At 34.7% G+C, this 20,058-nt stretch overlaps 2 protein-coding genes across 3 annotated transcripts; one reads left to right on the top strand and one right to left on the bottom strand.

The window, feature by feature from the left end:
* Positions 1-204: 204 nt before the first annotated feature.
* Positions 205-7,023, bottom strand: LOC110720553 (HD domain-containing protein 2 homolog). The gene is made up of 8 exons (XM_021899593.1): positions 5,945-7,023; positions 4,274-4,398; positions 4,143-4,180; positions 3,516-3,626; positions 3,353-3,432; positions 2,972-3,008; positions 703-744; positions 205-606 (listed from the first exon to the last, which is right to left on the bottom strand). The coding sequence occupies exons 1-8, from the start codon at positions 6,212-6,214 to the stop codon at positions 521-523; spliced, it is 789 nt and encodes a 262-aa protein (XP_021755285.1). The 5' UTR covers positions 6,215-7,023; the 3' UTR covers positions 205-520.
* Positions 7,024-7,959: 936 nt separating this feature from the next.
* Positions 7,960-19,323, top strand: LOC110720564 (tRNA (adenine(58)-N(1))-methyltransferase non-catalytic subunit trm6-like). 2 transcript variants are annotated; one of them, XM_021899610.1, is made up of 14 exons: positions 7,960-8,244; positions 8,368-8,498; positions 8,576-8,709; positions 9,280-9,397; positions 10,494-10,575; positions 10,652-10,722; positions 10,829-10,870; positions 13,997-14,121; positions 16,185-16,278; positions 16,439-16,508; positions 16,590-16,774; positions 16,855-16,960; positions 18,161-18,247; positions 18,844-19,323. In XM_021899610.1, exons 2-14 carry the CDS (start codon positions 8,392-8,394, stop codon positions 18,943-18,945), a joined length of 1,323 nt encoding a protein of 440 aa, XP_021755302.1. In that variant the 5' UTR covers positions 7,960-8,244; positions 8,368-8,391; the 3' UTR covers positions 18,946-19,323. The 2 variants fall into 2 exon arrangements, with proteins under 2 accessions (XP_021755302.1, XP_021755294.1); XM_021899602.1 differs by having other exon boundaries at positions 7,961-8,498.
* The last annotated feature ends 735 nt before the right edge of the window (positions 19,324-20,058 follow it).

The following is a 20,058-nucleotide window of genomic DNA, read 5'->3' on the forward strand; positions in this document are numbered from 1 at the left end:
TTGAATTAATTTGAGAATGCACGAAAAAAAACACACATCAATTGGGGTAAAGCTTAAGAATTTCACTTATGTTTCCATATATTAGCTCTGAAAAAAAAGTTACTTTGGGTGGTTCAACTGTGGAAGACTGGAAGGGACTTAAAGAAGACAGACTTTATACACTTCAATACAAGACAATAAATCAGCAAAAATTGGTCACGATCATCATTGTTAATCATGGTGCAAAAACGTCGATTTATTATGCTAATCGTTAAGCGAGCATGAAACACGGGAAACATTTTCTGATCTTAGGAGTAAAAACTATAGAATCTGGGTGAACTACGAGCTAAACCCCTATACGCCTCAATCTGCATAAAAAAGTACCACAAATGCCTGCTTATATGTAATCAGCATACAAAATTACGAGCAACGGTGTAAAACCATCAATTCGCTGGACTGATCAATCACGATGAAGCTACTCCAGTTTTTGAGTAGCCATCAGCTCCTTCAGTAAAGATCAAGACTACGGTTAGTTTGCTGCTTATTTTCCTTTACTAGCCAAGGTGGATTTCCTTCTAGATATAACCTCAGCAGCCCAGCTTTTTCCTAATTCAGTCTGAAACTTTCCTGAAAATTGTATAAAGTAACATTGGATATCAGCAATATGAGGTTATGGAGCAAAAGGTTAGAGTACAACATTTCATGACAGAAAGCCGAGCTCACCAGCTGTTGACAAGAAGAACTCGTCAAGAACCATCCCATGCTCTGTCAAATAAATAAGAAAGCAAACATCAGACCTCAATGCAGCCAAATTAAAATCTCCATATTTGTGCTAAAAATCAAACAGGTACGAAAACATGATATTAAGCCACAATGCAAGTAACCATGTAAACCCTGGCCCCCGGATTATACAAACCCTTACTGCATTGGTAAATTTAAATGTGTTCCCATGAGCAAACATTGACACTATTAAAATATGCTTGTGCTTGTCTAAATTAGAAAGCAAATTTAATTACAATAATGTACAGGTCTCTTAAAAGATCAATGCAGCACCATCACGTCAGGAGCCACATCCATTTTGTCCAAAGCTACGGCCCAAGTAATTTAGCAGCCACAAGTAGGTCAAGCACCAATCTTACAGCTTAGTGTGTCAAGATGCATTGCTATACAGTCAAACATTTCATATTCTTCACTGCAGGCAGGCAGCACATGCTGTCAAGGATGCTTGATTCTATGACAGGAGAGGAAGCAGAAACATGATAGAATGCTGACACGTAAATCCCACAATATCTAATCCAAAAGCATTTCTTAGTAGTGATTAATCTCACATAGGAAAGACTGGGCATGGTCACGTGGGTTGAAATAAAATCAAATAGTTCTTTATTATTCATAATTGCCAAGAGCCCAAGAGGGATGCCAAGAGAAAACATAATCATCAGTAAATATGCCCATGGCACTACACGTGATGCCTGCTAGGAACGACAACACGACTGAAAAACATTATTAAAGTCTCAAGAGATGTGAGCCGGTACGAACATGTTGGTTCAGAACTAAAGATATATGAATGGTATCAATTGGAAGGGGGAAGGGGTGCAACAAACATCAATAACACCTGTTCTTTTGTCAAAAATAAAGTTGATTCTATCTTAAATTAAGTTAATTGAAGGCCACACTAGAGAAGATGGGAGTCAACTAGGGAGTAAATCAATCAATCAAAGCCTTACGCTTTGTTTGGATAGCAAAAAAGGAAGGAAAAGAAGGGGAGGGAAAATGGAGGAAGGGAAGGGAAAAGAAAGGGAGGGGGAGGTGAGCTCCATTTTCCCTCCAAATCTCTCCAATTTTGGAGAGATTATGGTTATTAAAGAGAGAGGGAAAATGGATCCCTCCCTCTCCTTCCCCTCCCTTCCCCCAATCTTTTACCCAAACAAGAGATTTTGTCACCCTCCATTTCTCTTCTCTTCTTTTCCTTCCATTTCTTCCTATCCAAACAAAGTGTTAATCCCATAAGTAGGGTCGGCTACATGAACCAAATTTGATTATTCCGTGTAGTCATGGACCAAAATCTTCCTCCTCCATCCCTTACGATTCTTGACTAGGGAGTAAAATCTATCAAGAAAGTTATAACAGGAGAGTATTTATTATGGCTGGAATACATTAGAGAAAGTAATAAGCATTCCACAGAAGACTAATCCTCTTTCTCTGTCTAGAGTAATGATTCCTTCCTTACCTCCCTTCTTTTTCTTCCTCTGATCAAATCCCCCAATCAACCAACATCTTCACCTTCCCAACACTCATTCAATAAGTCTCTAATTGAATCCCACTGTGCCCTTGAAATCATCAGATAAACCCCTTAATTCAATCCCTTGTTACATGCAAGGAATAAGGAGGTGTCATTTATTACTCGCCTCTTAACTTTCATTTGTGAAAGAGGGATGTCACAGAAACTTATTTTTTAGTTAGAACTTAGACATGTTGCATATAAATACCAAAAAAGATACTCTAATGTTCAAGGGAAGAAAGAGACAAATTTCAGTGAGGGGAAGGATATCCATGATCATAGATATCAACAGATAACCGAACAGCATAGCCTCTCTTGAAAGCTTTTTGCAAATGAGTCAAGGTGTGAATGCCTGTCAATTCAATTTCAAATGAAAACCAGGAGAGCACAATATGAAGCTATGATTGAAATGCAGAAGAGGTTTAGAAAAACACCAGAAGTTAAAATCTTAACACCATATTTATTAAAAATTTAAAAAGCAGTGCTTAATTACAACCTGAACAACGATTGTGATACCACACTATAAGTAGTGTAAGAGCCATTGTCCAGAATAGAAGAGCCAGGCCAGTAGCCAGTTAGCCACCACCGAACCAAGTAAAAATGAGCATTTAACAATGAGTAGTAGAGAATAAAGGGTGGTGACAGAGTTAATACATGAAATTAATTGTCAAAATAGCAAGTTTTTACTATTCAGCATTTAAGTATAAGCCTTACCAGTTTCATACTCTAACGCCTGAAGAATCATTTCGACCTGGATAGAAGTCATAACTTATTAGAAAATTGGTAGACCAATAAGTTGGAAAACAGGTAAATGGAATCCAGAATTCTGATTTAATAAAAAGCAGATACAGTACATGATTATTATAACTAAAAAAATTATGCCAGCAACCATATTTTTTTTCCTGGGCTTTTGTATGTGTCTTTCAAAGCCCTGTGAAAGCTAAGTCAACAAGAATGTCCACATAAAATGCTAAAATTGCAAAGGCATATATAATACATACAACACAAAGGCATTAAAAGGAATCCATATCACGTTGAATATGTGTCATTCAAGTTACAACGTATAAAATACTGAATATGCTAGAAGTAACATACTTTATCAAAATCCTTCACCAGATTAGCTTCCAAAGAAGAATTATTTTCATACTCAGTCCAGAGTTCTTTGATCTCGTCAGCTGCAATCACAAGAAAATATGAGCAAGATTCCATACTTACAAAAAAGGTATGCAAAATATTAAAGAAGGCAGCTATTGCCAACCTCTCATCCCACCACCAAGAACTTCACACATTTCATTCAATGCTTCCTGCTCCATTCTGCTCTTTTCTTCTTTTGGTATGCCATCAGAGGGTGTTATATCTCCAACAATAGCTAGTAGTATTCCAAGGTCATCAAGAGGATAATGACAAGAGTCAGAAATCAGCAATGTAGGAAAAATAGAACTCAACACAGTGCAATAATGTGAAGATACAAACGATGTTCACTCATAATCCACAGTGATTTGAAAATCTAGCACAAACAAGATAATAGGATAACGTAGGATTAGTGGTGCATAAACAAATATGAACCTGACATTAATCTTTCAATGCTGCATATTAGCATAAAACTAAAAAACTATCTTTCACCTAAGAAGGCACCACAAGGATTAAGTAGATACTATTCCTAAGTAGTCAAATTCTAGCGACTTCAAAAACCCAAATTGATATTTAGTTTGTAACAGATGAATATGTGATAATTACACTATTTTGGCTTATACAAAAGCCAAAGAGTCCTAATGCAGTGAAGAAATAAACAATATAGGCAAGCTGATTCTTGTCACAAAGAATACCAACAACTTAAAATACCATGAGATTATAAGATATATATATAAAAAAAAAAAGAGTATACCTTCAGCAATATCATGAACTACTGCCATCTTGATACATCTGTGCAAAGCATTGTCAAAAGAATATAATACAGCTCATCAGCAAAGGAAATACCGATATGTCCAAAACAAGCATAATTGGTTAACATCCAACCTCTCCCTGTTCACACCCGGAATGTCCCCAGCAATCAAACCCATCAACGCCATTCGATACATATGATCAGCAATGGATTCAGGGCCCTTTATCCGATGATTAATCCATCCCTTCCTTTTTGTGGTCTGGCAAGATAAGTTCACAGGCAGATATATAACAGAACGGTTGAATGAAAAACAAGATATACTCCATCTTGTCCAGTTACAAAGTTCTCAAATTACAAAGTTATTATACTCAAGTTGGTCTAATAACATGAAATACATCGTACAGAACCAAAGTAATAACACATTAATGCATGTCATTACTAAAAAAAAATGTAACCTAAATCTTGATTAGAGTTGAGAGTAGCAGAGAACCTCTAAGTAAAATGGTGAGTTTGGCATTGTAGTATATCTTAAAGCAAGAGTTAAGCATAAGATGAAAACTGAAAAGTAGATCCTAGAGAAAGATGGAAGTAATGAAAGGAGGTAAGGCAAAAAATAACATCTTAAGAGGGTAAAGCTGAGCGATTTTAGCATTCTCATCCCCCCATAAATTTATTATTTTCCTTTATTCTTTCACAAGACAAATCTCAGCTTCATTTCCCTTAACTGAAATTTGGTCCAGCAACACAGAATTACAGAAGACATAGAATCGAGGGGCATTCCACTACGGCTCCAACCCAACTCTATCCTATCTATAAGTGGAGGCAAGTTTTGCAAGATGATGTGCTATCCAACTCCCCACCATATACACATGAACATATTGAAACTTCCAACTAAAGCTAAAACATATTGGACAATGATTTGCACAATTGCTCTTTCTGAGAGTCTGATACCTTCATCATAGTCATGCTGCTCATGCCTATTAGCTCTAAGCAATTTAGCAATCACTCTCAAGTCTCGACCAACACATCTTAAAACCCGCTTTGCAAGCATAAGTCATTGCAACCACAATGTCTACAAAGCCTCAGCTTTCACTTACATTGTTTATTGTTAAATAGCAACAACCTCTAAATCCTAACCCAATCCAACCTCCTCCTCCCCTCCCCCTCCCCCCACCCCTCCCGGGCGGTGTCCCCATTTATACAGATGTAAGGACACAAAATTCACAAACAAGAAGTATTTTTGTAAGTTGAAAAAATGAAAAGCAAATGCATGGGGAAACTCATATCCAGTAGTCCACTACCCAACACAATAAAACACACATATGATCAAAATTCTACAAAAAGAACCCATTTGATGATCATGCAACACTTCCATAAACCCACAGCAACTTCAGCCCAAGCCTCAGAAAATCAAATTCACCCACATTGAGATGAAGCATCACAGAATCCTCTTCCAAATGTCAAATTAAATTAGTCTTTGAAACCAATCATATTCAACACTCAACACCAACATTATAGTCCACCAAGCCCCAACATTACACACACCAACACAAACATAAATAATACTTGTAATTTGCAGTCAAATTCTATCAACTCTTGTCCAAATCCCCATCAAATAACTCCCCATTTCATCACCCTTTATAGCACATTTGGTAGAGGTAATAAATATCTAGTGTCACACTAAAATCGTTGCGAAGATATAATTAAATTCATTCCCACCTACCAAATGGACCTTAAGTATAATCTAGAACACCTAATTTCACCCCAAAAAAAAACAAAAAAAAAAAAAACGAAGAACCCAGTACCTTAAGGCGATGACACAATGTAAGAAAATCAATGGCGGACAAAGGCGAAGGCGAAGAATTGGACATGGCAGAAACAGTAGAAGTGGAATTAAAATTAGGAGATCGACAACAAAGTGAGACCAATTTGAGACCTCCACTGAAATTCTTCGATGAAAACGATGGTGTAAAGGAGAGAGAAAATTGGCGGCGAGAAAGAGAGTAATAGGAAGGGAAAGAGGAGTGAGAAACTGCAGGAGAAGAGAGCGATGGATTCGCAGTTGCAGACGACATTTGATCGAGTTTGTAATGTGGTGAAGAAATTTTTAGGCAAAACAAAAGTATATGACAGAAAAAACAAGGTTGTTGAGTACCAGTGCAAGTTTTTTTTTTCAGAATTGTTGTTCGTTTTTGTGTTTTGGTGGTGAAGTTGTGGTTTACGGTAGCTGTCCACTTGTTGAACTGTAGGAAGTGAAGTGCGGTTCGTGTGGTTGGTGTATGATCGAAGCTTGTTGTTATGGTTGGGGTCTAAAATCCCTATTAGCGGCGATTTAGCGTTAAGTTGTTAATAAAGAATGTGTCGCATAATTATGAAGCTCGCTCAAAAAAAATATGTTCTTCAAGATTAATTGTTTATGAATTTAGACATTGTAATAAATACAACAATATATTACCTTAATATGTTTGTAAATTTTATACTCCGTAGTATCACCTGAAATCGGGAGGGGAACTCTAACCACGTGAGTTATCCCTCACACTCAAATTTTATACTCCGTAGTAGTTAAAAAAATTAAGTCAAAGGTAACAAATGAATTGTGTAAAATCTCAAGTGATGCATTTAAAAAAAAAAAAAAAGTAATCCTTAATCATAGACAATTTAAACCTAATAATTTGTTGAAGCTATAAGTACCAATATTTTTGGAAAAAATGCCAAAAATAAAACATTTAAAGTACTCATTTGCTAATTCTTTTCAACTTTGAAATAAAATTTAGTAAAATAATTTTAGTTCAATTAAAAATAATTTCAATTTAGTTTATTTCGGCCACCCTCGAGGGGGTTCACAACTTCACATCACCACAAAAAAAAAAAAAGATCGAAGAAAATGTGTTGAATTGCTTGCTGACGCCTCAACAAATAGTCTATTGCTGATTCAGACTCTCTTGCTCAATCGTCGGTTGTTTTATGCCAAGCTAAGCCCGAATCCAGCTGAAAAACAAATTAAATTCAATTTAGTAAATCTAATTTTAGTTTAGTATTTTTAAGGGGAAAAGAACATAACCTTAGTAGTACTGTATTTCATTTAAATACCGTGTAGAAAACTCCACAATTTCAGAATCTCCCTATCGAATGTCTTGTTATCCTCAACTGGAATAGGAGGGTCAAATCCTAGCCATGCTGAAAGGTGCGGCTGGATCACCTCTTTCCAAGGGGAGCTAAGGCTTGTTGGGTATTTTGGTTTGACAATGCACTAAAGATAAATTTAGGGCCTCTTCATATTTGCTGAACTAATCAGAACTGAACTGAACTGATCAGAGCAGAGCTGAACTGAACTGAAATGAATTAAATTGAGCTAAATTGAACTAAACTGAGAGAAAGAAATTAGGAACTGAACTGAATCGAAATTAAACTAAAGTGAACAGACCCTTAGTTAGAAAAAGAAATTACAAATTCAATAAAAATCGGGAACTTTAAAGAAGAAATATAATAGGAAATAAATTTATTTTAGTGTAATAAGTTAATTTTAATTGAGTAAAAATATATTAAGTTTATTTTTTTTAATGAGAAGTTTATTAAAAATCATTTAAATTTATTAAAAATAATTCAAGTTAATTAAAAATAATTTAATTGAGCAAAAATAAGGTAAAGTTAACCACTCATAACTTCTTGAGAGATTGTTATATACACCCGAGTGTACGGTACACCTAATGATATATGTTTGCTCATTTGATGATAAAATGAGTAAAAATCATCAAAATGAGCAATAAATACTCTTACATACACCGTATACCTGGGTATATAAAACAATTTCTATAAATTTTGAGGTTTTCCTAAGAGTCCTAAGTAACATTCAAGTACAACAACTAATTTTGCCGAATATAGCCATAAACCTTAAATTTCTGAAAACCCCAAAACAGTTAAACCTCAATCTCCTACTCTCTTCTCACTCAACCTGCCCCGCTTTCGCCTTCCCTTCTACCTCGCCGTGCCATCACCATTTCACCACTCAGCCGCCCACCACAGCCATTGTCGCCGCCCACCACCACCACCACCGCCACCATCACCCGCCGCACCATTCCCTCTCTCCTTGCCGTACACACCAAAGGTTTAGCCTCCATATCTCAAACATTACACAATCATACATTTCTAATTCATAATCTCTCTTGTAATATTTGAAACACAAATCCCTAATTTTGCATCCATTAAATAATCATTGTCAAAATCACAGCATAATCAAGCTTATTCAATTATAATGGGAGAATCAAATCAAACCTCAAGATTGACATGGGAAGGTTGCAGTGTTTTGCTTGATATTAATGATGGTGAACGCCTTGTTTTCGCCCGCCTTTCTCCTGCTGCGTAAGTCTTATGGTTATTCATTGAATCGATTTCTCTACTTTGATGCATTGAATTTGAATGATTTTGTTATTTTGCAGGACTTTGAAGATTGGCAAGAAGAATTTTTCATTGCAGCCTATTGTTGGTTGCCCGTTTGGTTCGTCGTTTCGTGTTGATAATGGGAAAGACGGGCCGTATTTATCTCGTGTTGTACCTTCAGAAGAGGAAGGAGGTGTCTTTTCTTTGCTCTAATGCTGTTGTTTTTTCATTAATATATTTGTTTGAATGGTCTTAAAATTTTTTATTTAGTTGTGTGCTGAAACTGATGTGTGTATATTTGTTACAAAAATTACATGGTGTATAGCATCATTGTAACCTCAATTAGGATAATGGTGACTAATAGCTTTTGAAGTTCTAGTCAATTTAGGACTTTGAAAGATTGTTAGTGAAATATTTATTGCCTTTTCTGATCAAAATATCAAAAAGTGAAATATTTGTAACACTAATTGCGGCTTGTGTTTGTATGTAAATTGTTGAATTCATTGTTGTCTTCGTGGTTGTTTGACTGTACCGTGAGTCCATGACACTGGGATTTGGGTCTTGTTGTCGGAAAATGAATGATTATGCTAAATAAATTTGAATGTTGTTCTTGTGAGATCTTAGACCTCAGTGATGTCATTTAGTGTGCTTGATTTGCATTCAACCAAAGAGCTTCTTTTATAGGTTTGGAGCTTGTATGAGTCGTATCTGCTAATCTTGCACTAGATAATATCTTTTGTTTCTTTTCTTCTTCTCATTCCAGGTAATAATGTTCAAGAGGAAGAAAATGTGACAGGTGAAGAATTGAGAGATAATAGAGCTCTAGTTGATAACAATACTGCTCAAAGTCTTACTGGAGAGGACATAGATGAAATGCGAAGGTTAGATGATTTCGCTTTTCTCTAACCTGAGACAATTTGATTTTAGTAGCGAACCTCACTGTTCTTTCTTGTTTGATCTTTAAGATGGTTTCTGGATATGGGTGTTTTTAAGTTTTAACATGAGTGAGCTGTCAGCAATCATACACATACAAGAGGAAGTATTTGATGGATTGGCGATAACTTGTTTATCAAAAGCAAAAGCAAAAGCAAAAGCAACCATGTTTATTCCTCTTCAACCGCCATTACTTTCATCTTCATCCTCCATATTCACCACCACTAATATTTAATCATCAAGCTTCAATTTTTAGAAAATATTTTCACCTTCCAAGATAATATTTTTGGTTTTTGTTTATGAGGAAAAAAAAGAAATAAACAAACAAAAAGGATGAAATTTCTCTCTACAATCACTAAGTTTGAAGAGAGCAAGATAATATAGAGAGAGAAGAAATGTCAAGTTCTAAGCTTTACCTCCATTGATGAACGTTTATGCGGTCAAATTCAGACATAAATGCTCCAACTTCTCTCTGTATTATCTTCCCTTTGTCACATTGAAACATTGCGCTGGTGGTTGTGGGAATGCTTATAAATCTCTGATGTGGTTGTGAGGCGGCCAAGTTTTAATAGAATGGGTGTAGGATATTGGGATTAGATTTTGGTAGCTGGTTGTTAGATGCAAGTGTGGTTGATGACGGAACTTTCATTATGGCTGATCATGAGGTGGGTGTGGGGGTGGTGATGTGGCTGTTGGCAGCTAGTCAAGGACTCAAGGGTGATGGTCAACTAGGGTGATGGCGTTGAGGAGTTTGAGGGTTTTGTGGGGGGGGAGGGGGATAGACTTGGAGTAGAATGCTTTGGAGGAGGGAGATGTTAAAATACAAAAAGCCATCAGTTAATTAGAAAAAATAAGAGCCTTTTACTCTCTTGATTTCTCCTAACCAAACAGCCCCTTATTGGTTTATTCCAGCAAACAACTTTAATATGCTAATTGCTACCTTTATATGTTATAGACTTCCAATATAGTTTCTAGTTCTAGCAGTAATTCTTCTTAAGTTTTGTTTATGCTGATGATGTCTGTAAAACCATTGATCTTGTACAGACAAGGTGCAACAGGTGAACAGATTGTAGAAGCTTTAATTGCCAATAGCACAACTTTTGAGAATAAGACATCTTTCTCACAGGTTCTTTTATGAATATCAAAGTTATAATAGAAAAATGTTTCCCAAGATTAGCGTGTTGATTATTTGTCAATTGCAGGAGAAGTACAGGCTTCGTAAGCAAAAAAAATATGCTCCCAAAGTACTTGTTAGGCGTCCTTTTGTTCGAAGGTAGGCATCAAAGTTGTGCTACTTTGATCTACTCCAATTTGTCAGAGATGTTAATTTTGGGTCTTTCAATTCAAGTTTTAACTCTGTCTTGGTTCTCTGCTTTCAGCATATGTGATGCATACTTCAGGAAATATCCTGCAAGAATTGGGTAATGTCATTATTTTACCTTCTTTTCGTTTTATTATGAGCAATTTTTTACTTCATGCTTTACTATGTGCTAATAAGTCATCTGACAATTATAAATTTGTGCTTGCTGGAGCATTATCAGTTAAACCTGTATTACTATCCTATCTTTTATGGTGCATCTCAAATTGTGTGTTGTGCATCCTTTCTTTGGTCTGAATTATGATGTATTAAATTTCTTTCCCTTACGATTATCAAAATTTTCGTGGCCGAATATTGAGAAGCTTTCAATGTTTTTTACTCCTAGATTATAGTTTTAAAAGGCATGCCCAAGGCGCAAGCCATAGCGCATCCACCTTCCCGGACGCAATACATTCTAGAAACCTCGCTCTTGCCGCTTTTTTCATGGCGTAAAGCAGAGCGCCTTTGACGCTGTGTGGTATTCTTTTGAATTTTTGGAAAAATCAAACTTTTCAAAATAAATGTTTGTGGGCTTATGAAGTACAATAATCAAGGCTATTGGGCAAGGTACTTTGGTTAATTGCATAAATTGTCTTTACTTCAACCATAAATCGAAATCTCCAATTTGGGAGAAAAACCCTAAATATCAAAGTCCACTATTTGAAGAAAACCCTAACTCGAAACTTGGGTAGCAGCGATGGTCAACACCTCGTCGGACTTGACAAAGATTGCTTAAGCATCAAAGAGGGTGTGGATAGGGGACTTGTTTGGGCGTTTTACTTTCAAATCATCTCTTTGTTGTTTGACGTAACTCCCTTAGTTTCTAGCTTTCCAGCAGCAAACTATTGGGAAGGTGAGCATTCTTCTTAAAGTGAGGGCTTTGTGTGGATTGACATTGGATAGGATTAATACTATTGACTTGCTTTAGAAGCTGTTTGGTTAGTTACCTGGATTTTTGTATCATTTGTCGAGCTGGATGAATAATAAGAACTTATTTCAAAAGCTGTTTGGTTAGTAAGCCATATTTTTGTATCCTTTGTCGAGCTGCTAGTGAGTTTGTTCATATGTATTTCTACATTGTGACATGACAGGATTCCAAGGAATCTTGGATATCCCTTTTGAGATTGTGTACTGGCTACGGTTTAGATTTCAAGGGTTTGGTAAGTTTAAGGAGAAGCAACTGTCATGTCTCAATGCTTATATGGCAATCATGTGGTGTGGGACTGTGGGTGGCTAGAGAGGAGTTGAGATCACTTTATCTTTTTAATTATTATGAAACCAAGTCACTTATTTAGCTTCTTTATAGTTTAAGTGTAAGTGCTTTGACATCGGATCGTGATGTGCGCTCTTGCCTATTTGTTGGGAAGGTTGCAAGCTTTGTGTGGAAATAGGGCTTGTGAGCAACAAAGCAACACAAGCGGGTGTCTCGAGGGCACTCCTATTTATTGGTGATGGAGTACGTATGATTGGGGCTTGATAGCGTCTAGTAAGTTTGGGTGTTAAAAAAAGTGTGATGACACAATATTTGTAAAGTTTTAACGACTAATATGCATTAAATGCTTAAAGCGAAGCATCACTTGATATGAAGCTTTTGGATTTGCTCCCAATAGAGCTTTGAATTTACACTGTTTCCCAGGGGAACACTGGATTGATGTAAACATAATAATGGAATCTAAAGCCTTGGAAACTGTAACAAAAGCTAGGAAAACATCTTACAGATAGAAAGCTAGGAATCACCCATTCGGAGTTGTTTAGAAAACTGGGTTAAGAAGTGTAATTTAGTTTAGCAAACAACTTGTCCTCTTTGTTTTATACATCTTACTACAGATGATTTTTATACTATTTTACTTATTTTTAAATATAAAAATGGATAAGGGCACACAAATATTGATGAGGAACTTAGTATACTCTAGTTATCTAGCTTTGGTCCCCACTGAATATAATATTTTCACTCATTCATTCATCTTTGATCTTTTCCATTCTCTTGTCTCTTACTTTGAATGAGGAGGTATTTGAAGACTTACTTCACTTTCATCATTTCATCCAGCAGACCAGCATCCTTTTCTTTTCTTGTGTATCCTTTGCTTCCATTCTTATGTCTCATTTCCCTTGGATTTACCCCGTTCTTTGTTTGCTGAGCTAGTGAGCTTGTCACTTATCACATAAAATTTGTGATGGTGTGATTGTGGTAGTGTTAATTAGTGGTGTGCACTAACACTTTAGCTTTCAAACCTGGCACTGGGATTGATAAACTAGCTTTTCCTTTTCCCCATCAAGTTAACAGTTTAAATCCCCCCTCCCCCCCCCCCCCTCTACCACCACCACCAAAAGCTGTTAATTTTTTCTATGCACAATGAATCAGAAATGATTTCATTAAACTTCTGAGCTATTCATTATATGATCATTAATGCAGTATTTGAACTAATTGTTGAACTAAAGTGTAGTACACACAAATGTTGCTGTAAAGTATAATAGAGAATTACTATTAATTGCAAGCAAATGTTAAGGATATGCAGCCACATTTGGGGTGAAATTTATAATTTATTGGGGTTAATTAAAGAAAAATAAGGAGTTACTAGAAATATTTTACGAGCTAGGTTTTGAGTTCTTCCTATACATTTGTGTGCCTTTGGCATCAATATAAGGTATTTAGATAAGGAATAATCTTGGAAGCCCCTGAAGCTGTTACTTCTAATTATGCTTAATTGAAAAAATTACTGGATTTTAAAAAAAAGAAAAAACATCCGTACACTTAAATTTTTATTTTGATGCTTCAGATGAGAATTCAAAACATCTTGTTAGTTTGGTTCTTGGCATTAACCTTACTGTAATATAGTTCATTATTTTGTTTATGACTTCAAATCTGGGCAGTGTTTGAGTTGGATATTATTTGAAATCATAGTACTGAATCATGGAAGGCAATAAAGGATTTTCAAGCTAATGGTCAAAATTTATGCATAGCATGGCTAACAGTATAGTGGCCTTGGGGGAGACATGTAGCAGTAGAGCAGAAAATGCAACGGACTTGTTGCTTGTTATAGTTTAGGACTTGTCACTTAAAGTATTTTATTATTAATTTTATTTATTTATTTATTTATTTATTATTATATATCCAGGCTCCTCTATGTTATCTTGTCTTTTGAGTTAAGAGGTATCTTTCAGATTAACTCATCCTGTCTCATATTTACAGTTGCTTACGATCAGATTCTCTAGCTCTTCTACTTTCAATGGCCAATGTTACTGCGCACTCAGATGTCTTGGTGGTAGATATGGTTGGTGGGATTGTTACTGGTGCTGTGGCAGAACGTTTAGGAGGTACTTGCTCTGATTGTAAAATGCGTTCCACTCTGTATTTCTTCTGTATTTTATGGATGTTTTGTTTTGCACATTGTCACGTTTTGTCCCTATCCTATTTCCTTGAGCATGGAAGTAGATGCCATTTTAATGAGCCAATGAGTGGTACTCATCCAAATCCTCTCAGGTTTTTGAAGCCTCTTGTTTTGAGGCTTCTGTGTACTGGCCTACTGGGAGCCATGCAATTCATTATTAAGTATCATTTGTCCTTTCTTAAGTCTTTAGATGAATGGTTCATCATCTTGAGGACATTTTTTTTCTTTCCCTTCTAGCTCTCCTCTGGTTATCAGGGCGATTAGAGTTTGGAAATGGTGGGATGATGTTGTACCTATCTCCCCTTTTCTAGGCAGGATGGCTCCTTCATGCAGATTGCTTAGTCACCCTTGTTTCTTGTAAAGTTGAAATTATCTCGTCTCTGGGGACATGCTTAACTAGAATTCTTTGTTTTGCAATCTTTCATCCACTTGCGCAAAAGTTCAAAACATATTTCTGGATTCCAAGTATACATTGACTTTTTATGGCCTTAGTATTGCTAGGGCAATGGAGCCCATATAGAGTTCAGTCTACAAGAAGATGGCATAAGATACTATCACATCAGTTTGGATAAAGTAATAAGGTGGTATCTACACTTTCTTAGAATAGATTGACTCTGCAGCCTTTGTGTTACCTTGTAGAATGAAAGCTAAGCACCGCTGCTATATTTTAATAATATTCCATGATTTGCCAGAAAAGTTGTACCAGATGCTTATTAAGCAGTGTGAGAGGATGTATGTGCCTTGATTATTTGCTTTGCCTATGAATGGATTTTAATGGTTAAACTTACCACTAAACTATATAAATACAACTCTTACTGTATTTCCTGGTTGCAGTAAACCTTTTGCTTGTTGGTTCATAGGGATAAAAAAAAAACTCATGCTGTATGGGACTGAGAGAGAACATGTGTACATTAATTTATTGCTTATTGAGAAAGGGAATCTTTTTATTGAAAGCATAGCATTTGAGGCTCTCATTTGTCTATTAGTTGCACATTAAAGCTCCCATTTTCTTTGGTTTTAGTAAACCACCTATCCGAATAACTAAGTGATTGCCTGCGAACCATTTCTAAACTGATGCATGAGCATCACTTTATAAATGAGCTTAAATTGGATTAGAGCATCTCCATTTATACTTGGTAATGATTCGATTTTAGTATGATTATTTTGATGATTTATTGGATCATCTTAGTTAATCTATTTGTGAATAAAGAAGATTTTCAAGTGGCCTTAAATGTTTATTAGGGTTTATTTTTGCTTTATAAAGCCTACGCATAAAAAAAAAAGAGGCTAGTTCAATCTCTATAGAAGTTTGGATCATGAATTGAAAATTTGATCCTTGGGCTTAAAGAGTGGGGCTTTTTGACCTTTTTGTTTCATCTTCTTAATCTTTTGTGGAAATAATTATGTTTTGAGTAAATTAATCCTTGCTTTGTGCTAGATTACAGAGCTCTTAATCCTTTGTGGAAATGATTTTCACATACGAGTTTGGTAGGATAGCTTTAAATGAGAATAAATATTTTGGCAGTGCTTAGTGAACAGATAAAGTTAAGAGAAAGTGTCTTGTTTGAGAGATAAGGGTTGATTTGATAAAGAGAGAAGGAAAAGTTCACTTGACGAACTGTAGAAGGTAGAAGTGTGAAGGTTTTTATTTTTAATATATTTATAACCTGTCAATCAAAAAAGGAGTTTGTATGGATCATGTAGGGATATAAGGAGTGAATTGTTTGGTTCTATTTTCAAATTTTATTTCATGTCTCCTTTTATCTACCCAAGAACCCTTTATAAATCATCTTTGCTGTGAAGATTTTCTGGAGATGTTATTGTAGATATGTTGTTCTCTTGGCTACATTAATAGCACACAATGAGAAAATGTCACTTGAAATATATTAATCGACATCTATACTATGGAGAAGGATTTATAAGGGAAAGAAAATATGTGTTTCTTATCATGTAAGTTGGCTGTTACTTAAAGTGTATCTTTTTGGCCAGGTACTGGGTATGTTTGCAACATGCATCTGGGTGTCACACCACATTCCTTGGAAATAGTTAGGATCTTCAATTTCAATAATGACACCTGCAAACGGTAATAGTTCTTATATTTTTTGATAATAAATTGCAATTGGTTTGACACCTGCTATTTCTTTATCAAAATATTTGTTGTACTTCTGCTGGGTGACTGAGAAGTAATATTAATGCGCACATTTCTAGTACTTTGAACCTTATTAAATTCCATGTACATTCAGAATTGTTCGTTGTTGTCTCAATGATCTATGCCCCGGTCAAAATGGAAGCCACGTACAAAACGAGAACATGGTAGTTTTTTCTGCTCAGAAGCCAAGAGCATTATTTCCAGCTGCATATATTCTTTACTAATCTATTACCTTTTATCTGCAGGCAAGTGATTCAGGGAATCAACTAGATGTTACTGAAGAAGATGTTTCCCTGGAGGAAAATAAGACATCAGTCGACACTTCCAACAAAACTGGTAAACGGGATCCCACAACTTGCAAAGCAATAAAAGCAGGAGAAGTGGCTTCAGAAGAGCTTATTGATTCATGGAAAGAAAAGGGTTTTTCTAGGTACTTTAACACTGCTCCTAGTCATTATTTTGTCATTTAAAACATAAGGAATTTACATATCTGTATTTGGATCTTTGCAGCTTAATAATTGCAGCACCTGAGCAGGATGTATGGGGCATATTGCAAAAGCTACTACCTCATTTATCATACTCGGCCTCTTTTGCAATTTATCACCAATATCTCCAGGTCTCCTGCAATTAAATCTTATGTCTCATGTTGCACATATATTCTTACTGTTGCATGTGCATTCTATGACTCCGCTATATATGCATATTGATGAGATGAGATCTGCTTCCCCATTTTTTCTTTTGGAAAGGTCATGTTCATACTTGGAGTAGTTGCAATACATATTCTATATCTGAATTTGGATAGAATGCAAAGAGAAATTTTTTTAAAAGAATTTCATATGGTAAAAAATATTTGTCAGTATCTTTGAGCCACTGGTTTAAGCATGTGGAAGAATTTGATTCCCTTTTAGATGCATACATATGTGGATGAATGAAAATGGTTGATGTGACATAATATTTGCTCAGTGTTTATGCACTTCAAAAAGTTGAAAAAGTTTCAGCAATGGTTAACACTTAATAGAAAAGGGAACCGCTATATCTTATTGAGTTTCAATGGAGACGTCCAAAGCGGATCTAGTCAGTGAGTTGCCCGGACAAATAAGGCAATACAAATCGAAGTAACATGCTCTCTGTTGTAAATGCTTCTAATTATGTCATAATAAAGATTTTTTATAAGTATTCCGTGGAACTGGTAGAATTGTTGCATCTGTAAACATATCTTACATCCCTGATGTGGTCAGCGTTGAAGTCAGCTATAACCTTAACACGTGAAGACTTAGGAGCTACTTAAAAGTTTATACACTGAAGGCACCAAAGCCTTGTTTAAGGAAACAGGTTTTGATCTTTAAATAAATTAAAAGCTTTGTTTCTGGAGCATTGGGTACTATTATAATGAGAACTTATGACTTGTGTTATCTTAAAAGTCTTTTTTGAATCTCGAAACTCTCTAATTTCTTCTTGCAAAGTTTTCATGTATCATGAGAATAAGCTTAGCTATTCGAATGTCTATTTATTAGTCTCTTTAAGTCAAGGTAAATTTGTATATTTATGTAATGAATGTGATGTAATGTCCATTGCACATATTGAATATGATATCATAGATTCTGAATAGCTTTCATTGTTAAAAGCATGAATCATTTGCTCATACAAATAGTTTTGTACATGATTTAGATTGCAATATTATCCTGTAGATAGTTTTTCCTCTTTTGTCAATTCAATTATTTGCAAATTTATACTATGTATTTAGTAAAGCTTTGCACTTGCATGGAACATTGTTGCATGGCAAAAAAAAAATCACACGTTTCATTTCTGGATGCAGCCACTTGCAGAATGCATGCACAATTTACAAAGTGAGAAACTAGCAATTGGATTACAAATTTCAGAACCTTGGCTCCGAGAATATCAGGTTATCTTCCTGTTCTGAATTAGTTTCTTTTTCTGGATTGAAACATGTAATTAGATCACGTCAAAAAAATAAAATAAAAAGGATTGGATAACACTCTTTGGGGAAATGGTGTTTTCCGTATGTAATTAATATTAGGAAATTTTGTCAATAATTACCAATTAAAGCACGTGTTTTGAAAACAACTATCTATTAATTTTTTTTAAAAAAAGAACTACCACAAAGATATAAAAAGTTTAACTAGCACTACCACTTTAACAATTTTGGCTAAAATCTCCGGTATTTGGGTCTCACTTTTTACCTTTATGAAGGGTAATTTAGTTAATATTCTAGTTGGAATTATTAAAGTGGTAGTGCTACTTAAACTTTTTGCAACTTTATGATAGTTTTTTTAATTTTTTTTTTAATAGGTAGTTGTTTTCAAAACACGCACTTTAATTGGTAGTTTTTGACAAAATTTCCTTAATATTATGGTAGAGGGCTTGTAAAAAAATAAAATTATTAGTATAGAGGGAGGAAAAAACAAGTGTTCTATACTAAGTATATCTTAATGGATGTATCAGCAGTACTTAATGAAATCAATTGTCGACATGACGCAGGTACTTCCATCAAGAACTCATCCTCATATGCAGATGAGTGCATTTGGTGGATATATACTAAGTGGGACTAAGATTTGTACGAGTGAGTCTGGTGCTCAATAACGCATATACAAGGGGCAACATGTCTGTTAGGTAGGGAAATGTACTTGACATACGAGGCTAAAAATGTCTGTTAGGTAGGGAAATGTACTTGACATACGAGGTTAAAAAGCAGGAACTAAGTCCTCAACCTCGAGTATTTTTGATATGTTTCTATATTAGACGGTGGTTGTAAGTGATCTGTAGTTACTACAACGAGCTTTGCTTGGTGTATTCAAATTTGTTGAAATTTTGAAATGGGTCTTTGCTGTGAAAGTTTGAAATGTCTACGCAGTAATTGTTTTGGACAAAATTTGTAAGAATATTAATTTATCTAAGAGAGGGTGTCAATAATTGTACTTAAATTATAAGGGTTATTATGAACAAGAATATTGATTTAAAGAGGTCCACAGACAATAGGATTTTAATACGAGAGGAGAATTATAATTCAAGTAATGATTATTTGAAGAGTAATGGTTATATTTATAGCATAAAATACACTTGATAGTTTATGTTGATGACTGCCTGTTTGACTAAAGTTGGTTGTTTGACTAAAGTTGTAGTGTTTGGTAAATTGGCGGTTGGGTGCTAGCTGTTGTTAAACAATATCAACACTAATGAACTAATATAGTACTTTAATATCAATTAAAATAATAAATTATTGGTAATAGTAATTGTAAATTAATTATTAATTATTTACAATAAGTTTACAATAATTTTATAATAATTAGTTATAATTCAAATTAATTATTGGTTATTAATTAATAATAATTGTATATAAGGTATACATTGATAATTATCAATAGTAATATACTATAATTTACTAATATTACTCCATTTTAATTAACTAGATGTAAGCCCGTGTGATGCACAATTTTTAAATATTTCATTTTGTAATTTCTTAATATTTTTTGTAATTTCTTAATATTTTTTGTTTTTATTTTTTATTCTATTATTTTAACATTAATTTAAGGTAAAATATTTTGTTAATTTTTAAATTGTTCTTATTCAAATTTTACGTATATAGAATTTGAATTTATAAATTGAAATAAATATAATCTCATTCATCAGATAGTTAGATAAAATCATTAAATCAAAATATATTTTTTAATTTCTAATTATTTGTTAAAATAATAT

This window comes from Chenopodium quinoa, unplaced genomic scaffold (genome assembly GCF_001683475.1).
Source record: "Chenopodium quinoa cultivar QQ74 unplaced genomic scaffold, ASM168347v1, whole genome shotgun sequence".
In the NCBI taxonomy this organism is placed as follows: Eukaryota; Viridiplantae; Streptophyta; class Magnoliopsida; order Caryophyllales; family Amaranthaceae; genus Chenopodium; species Chenopodium quinoa.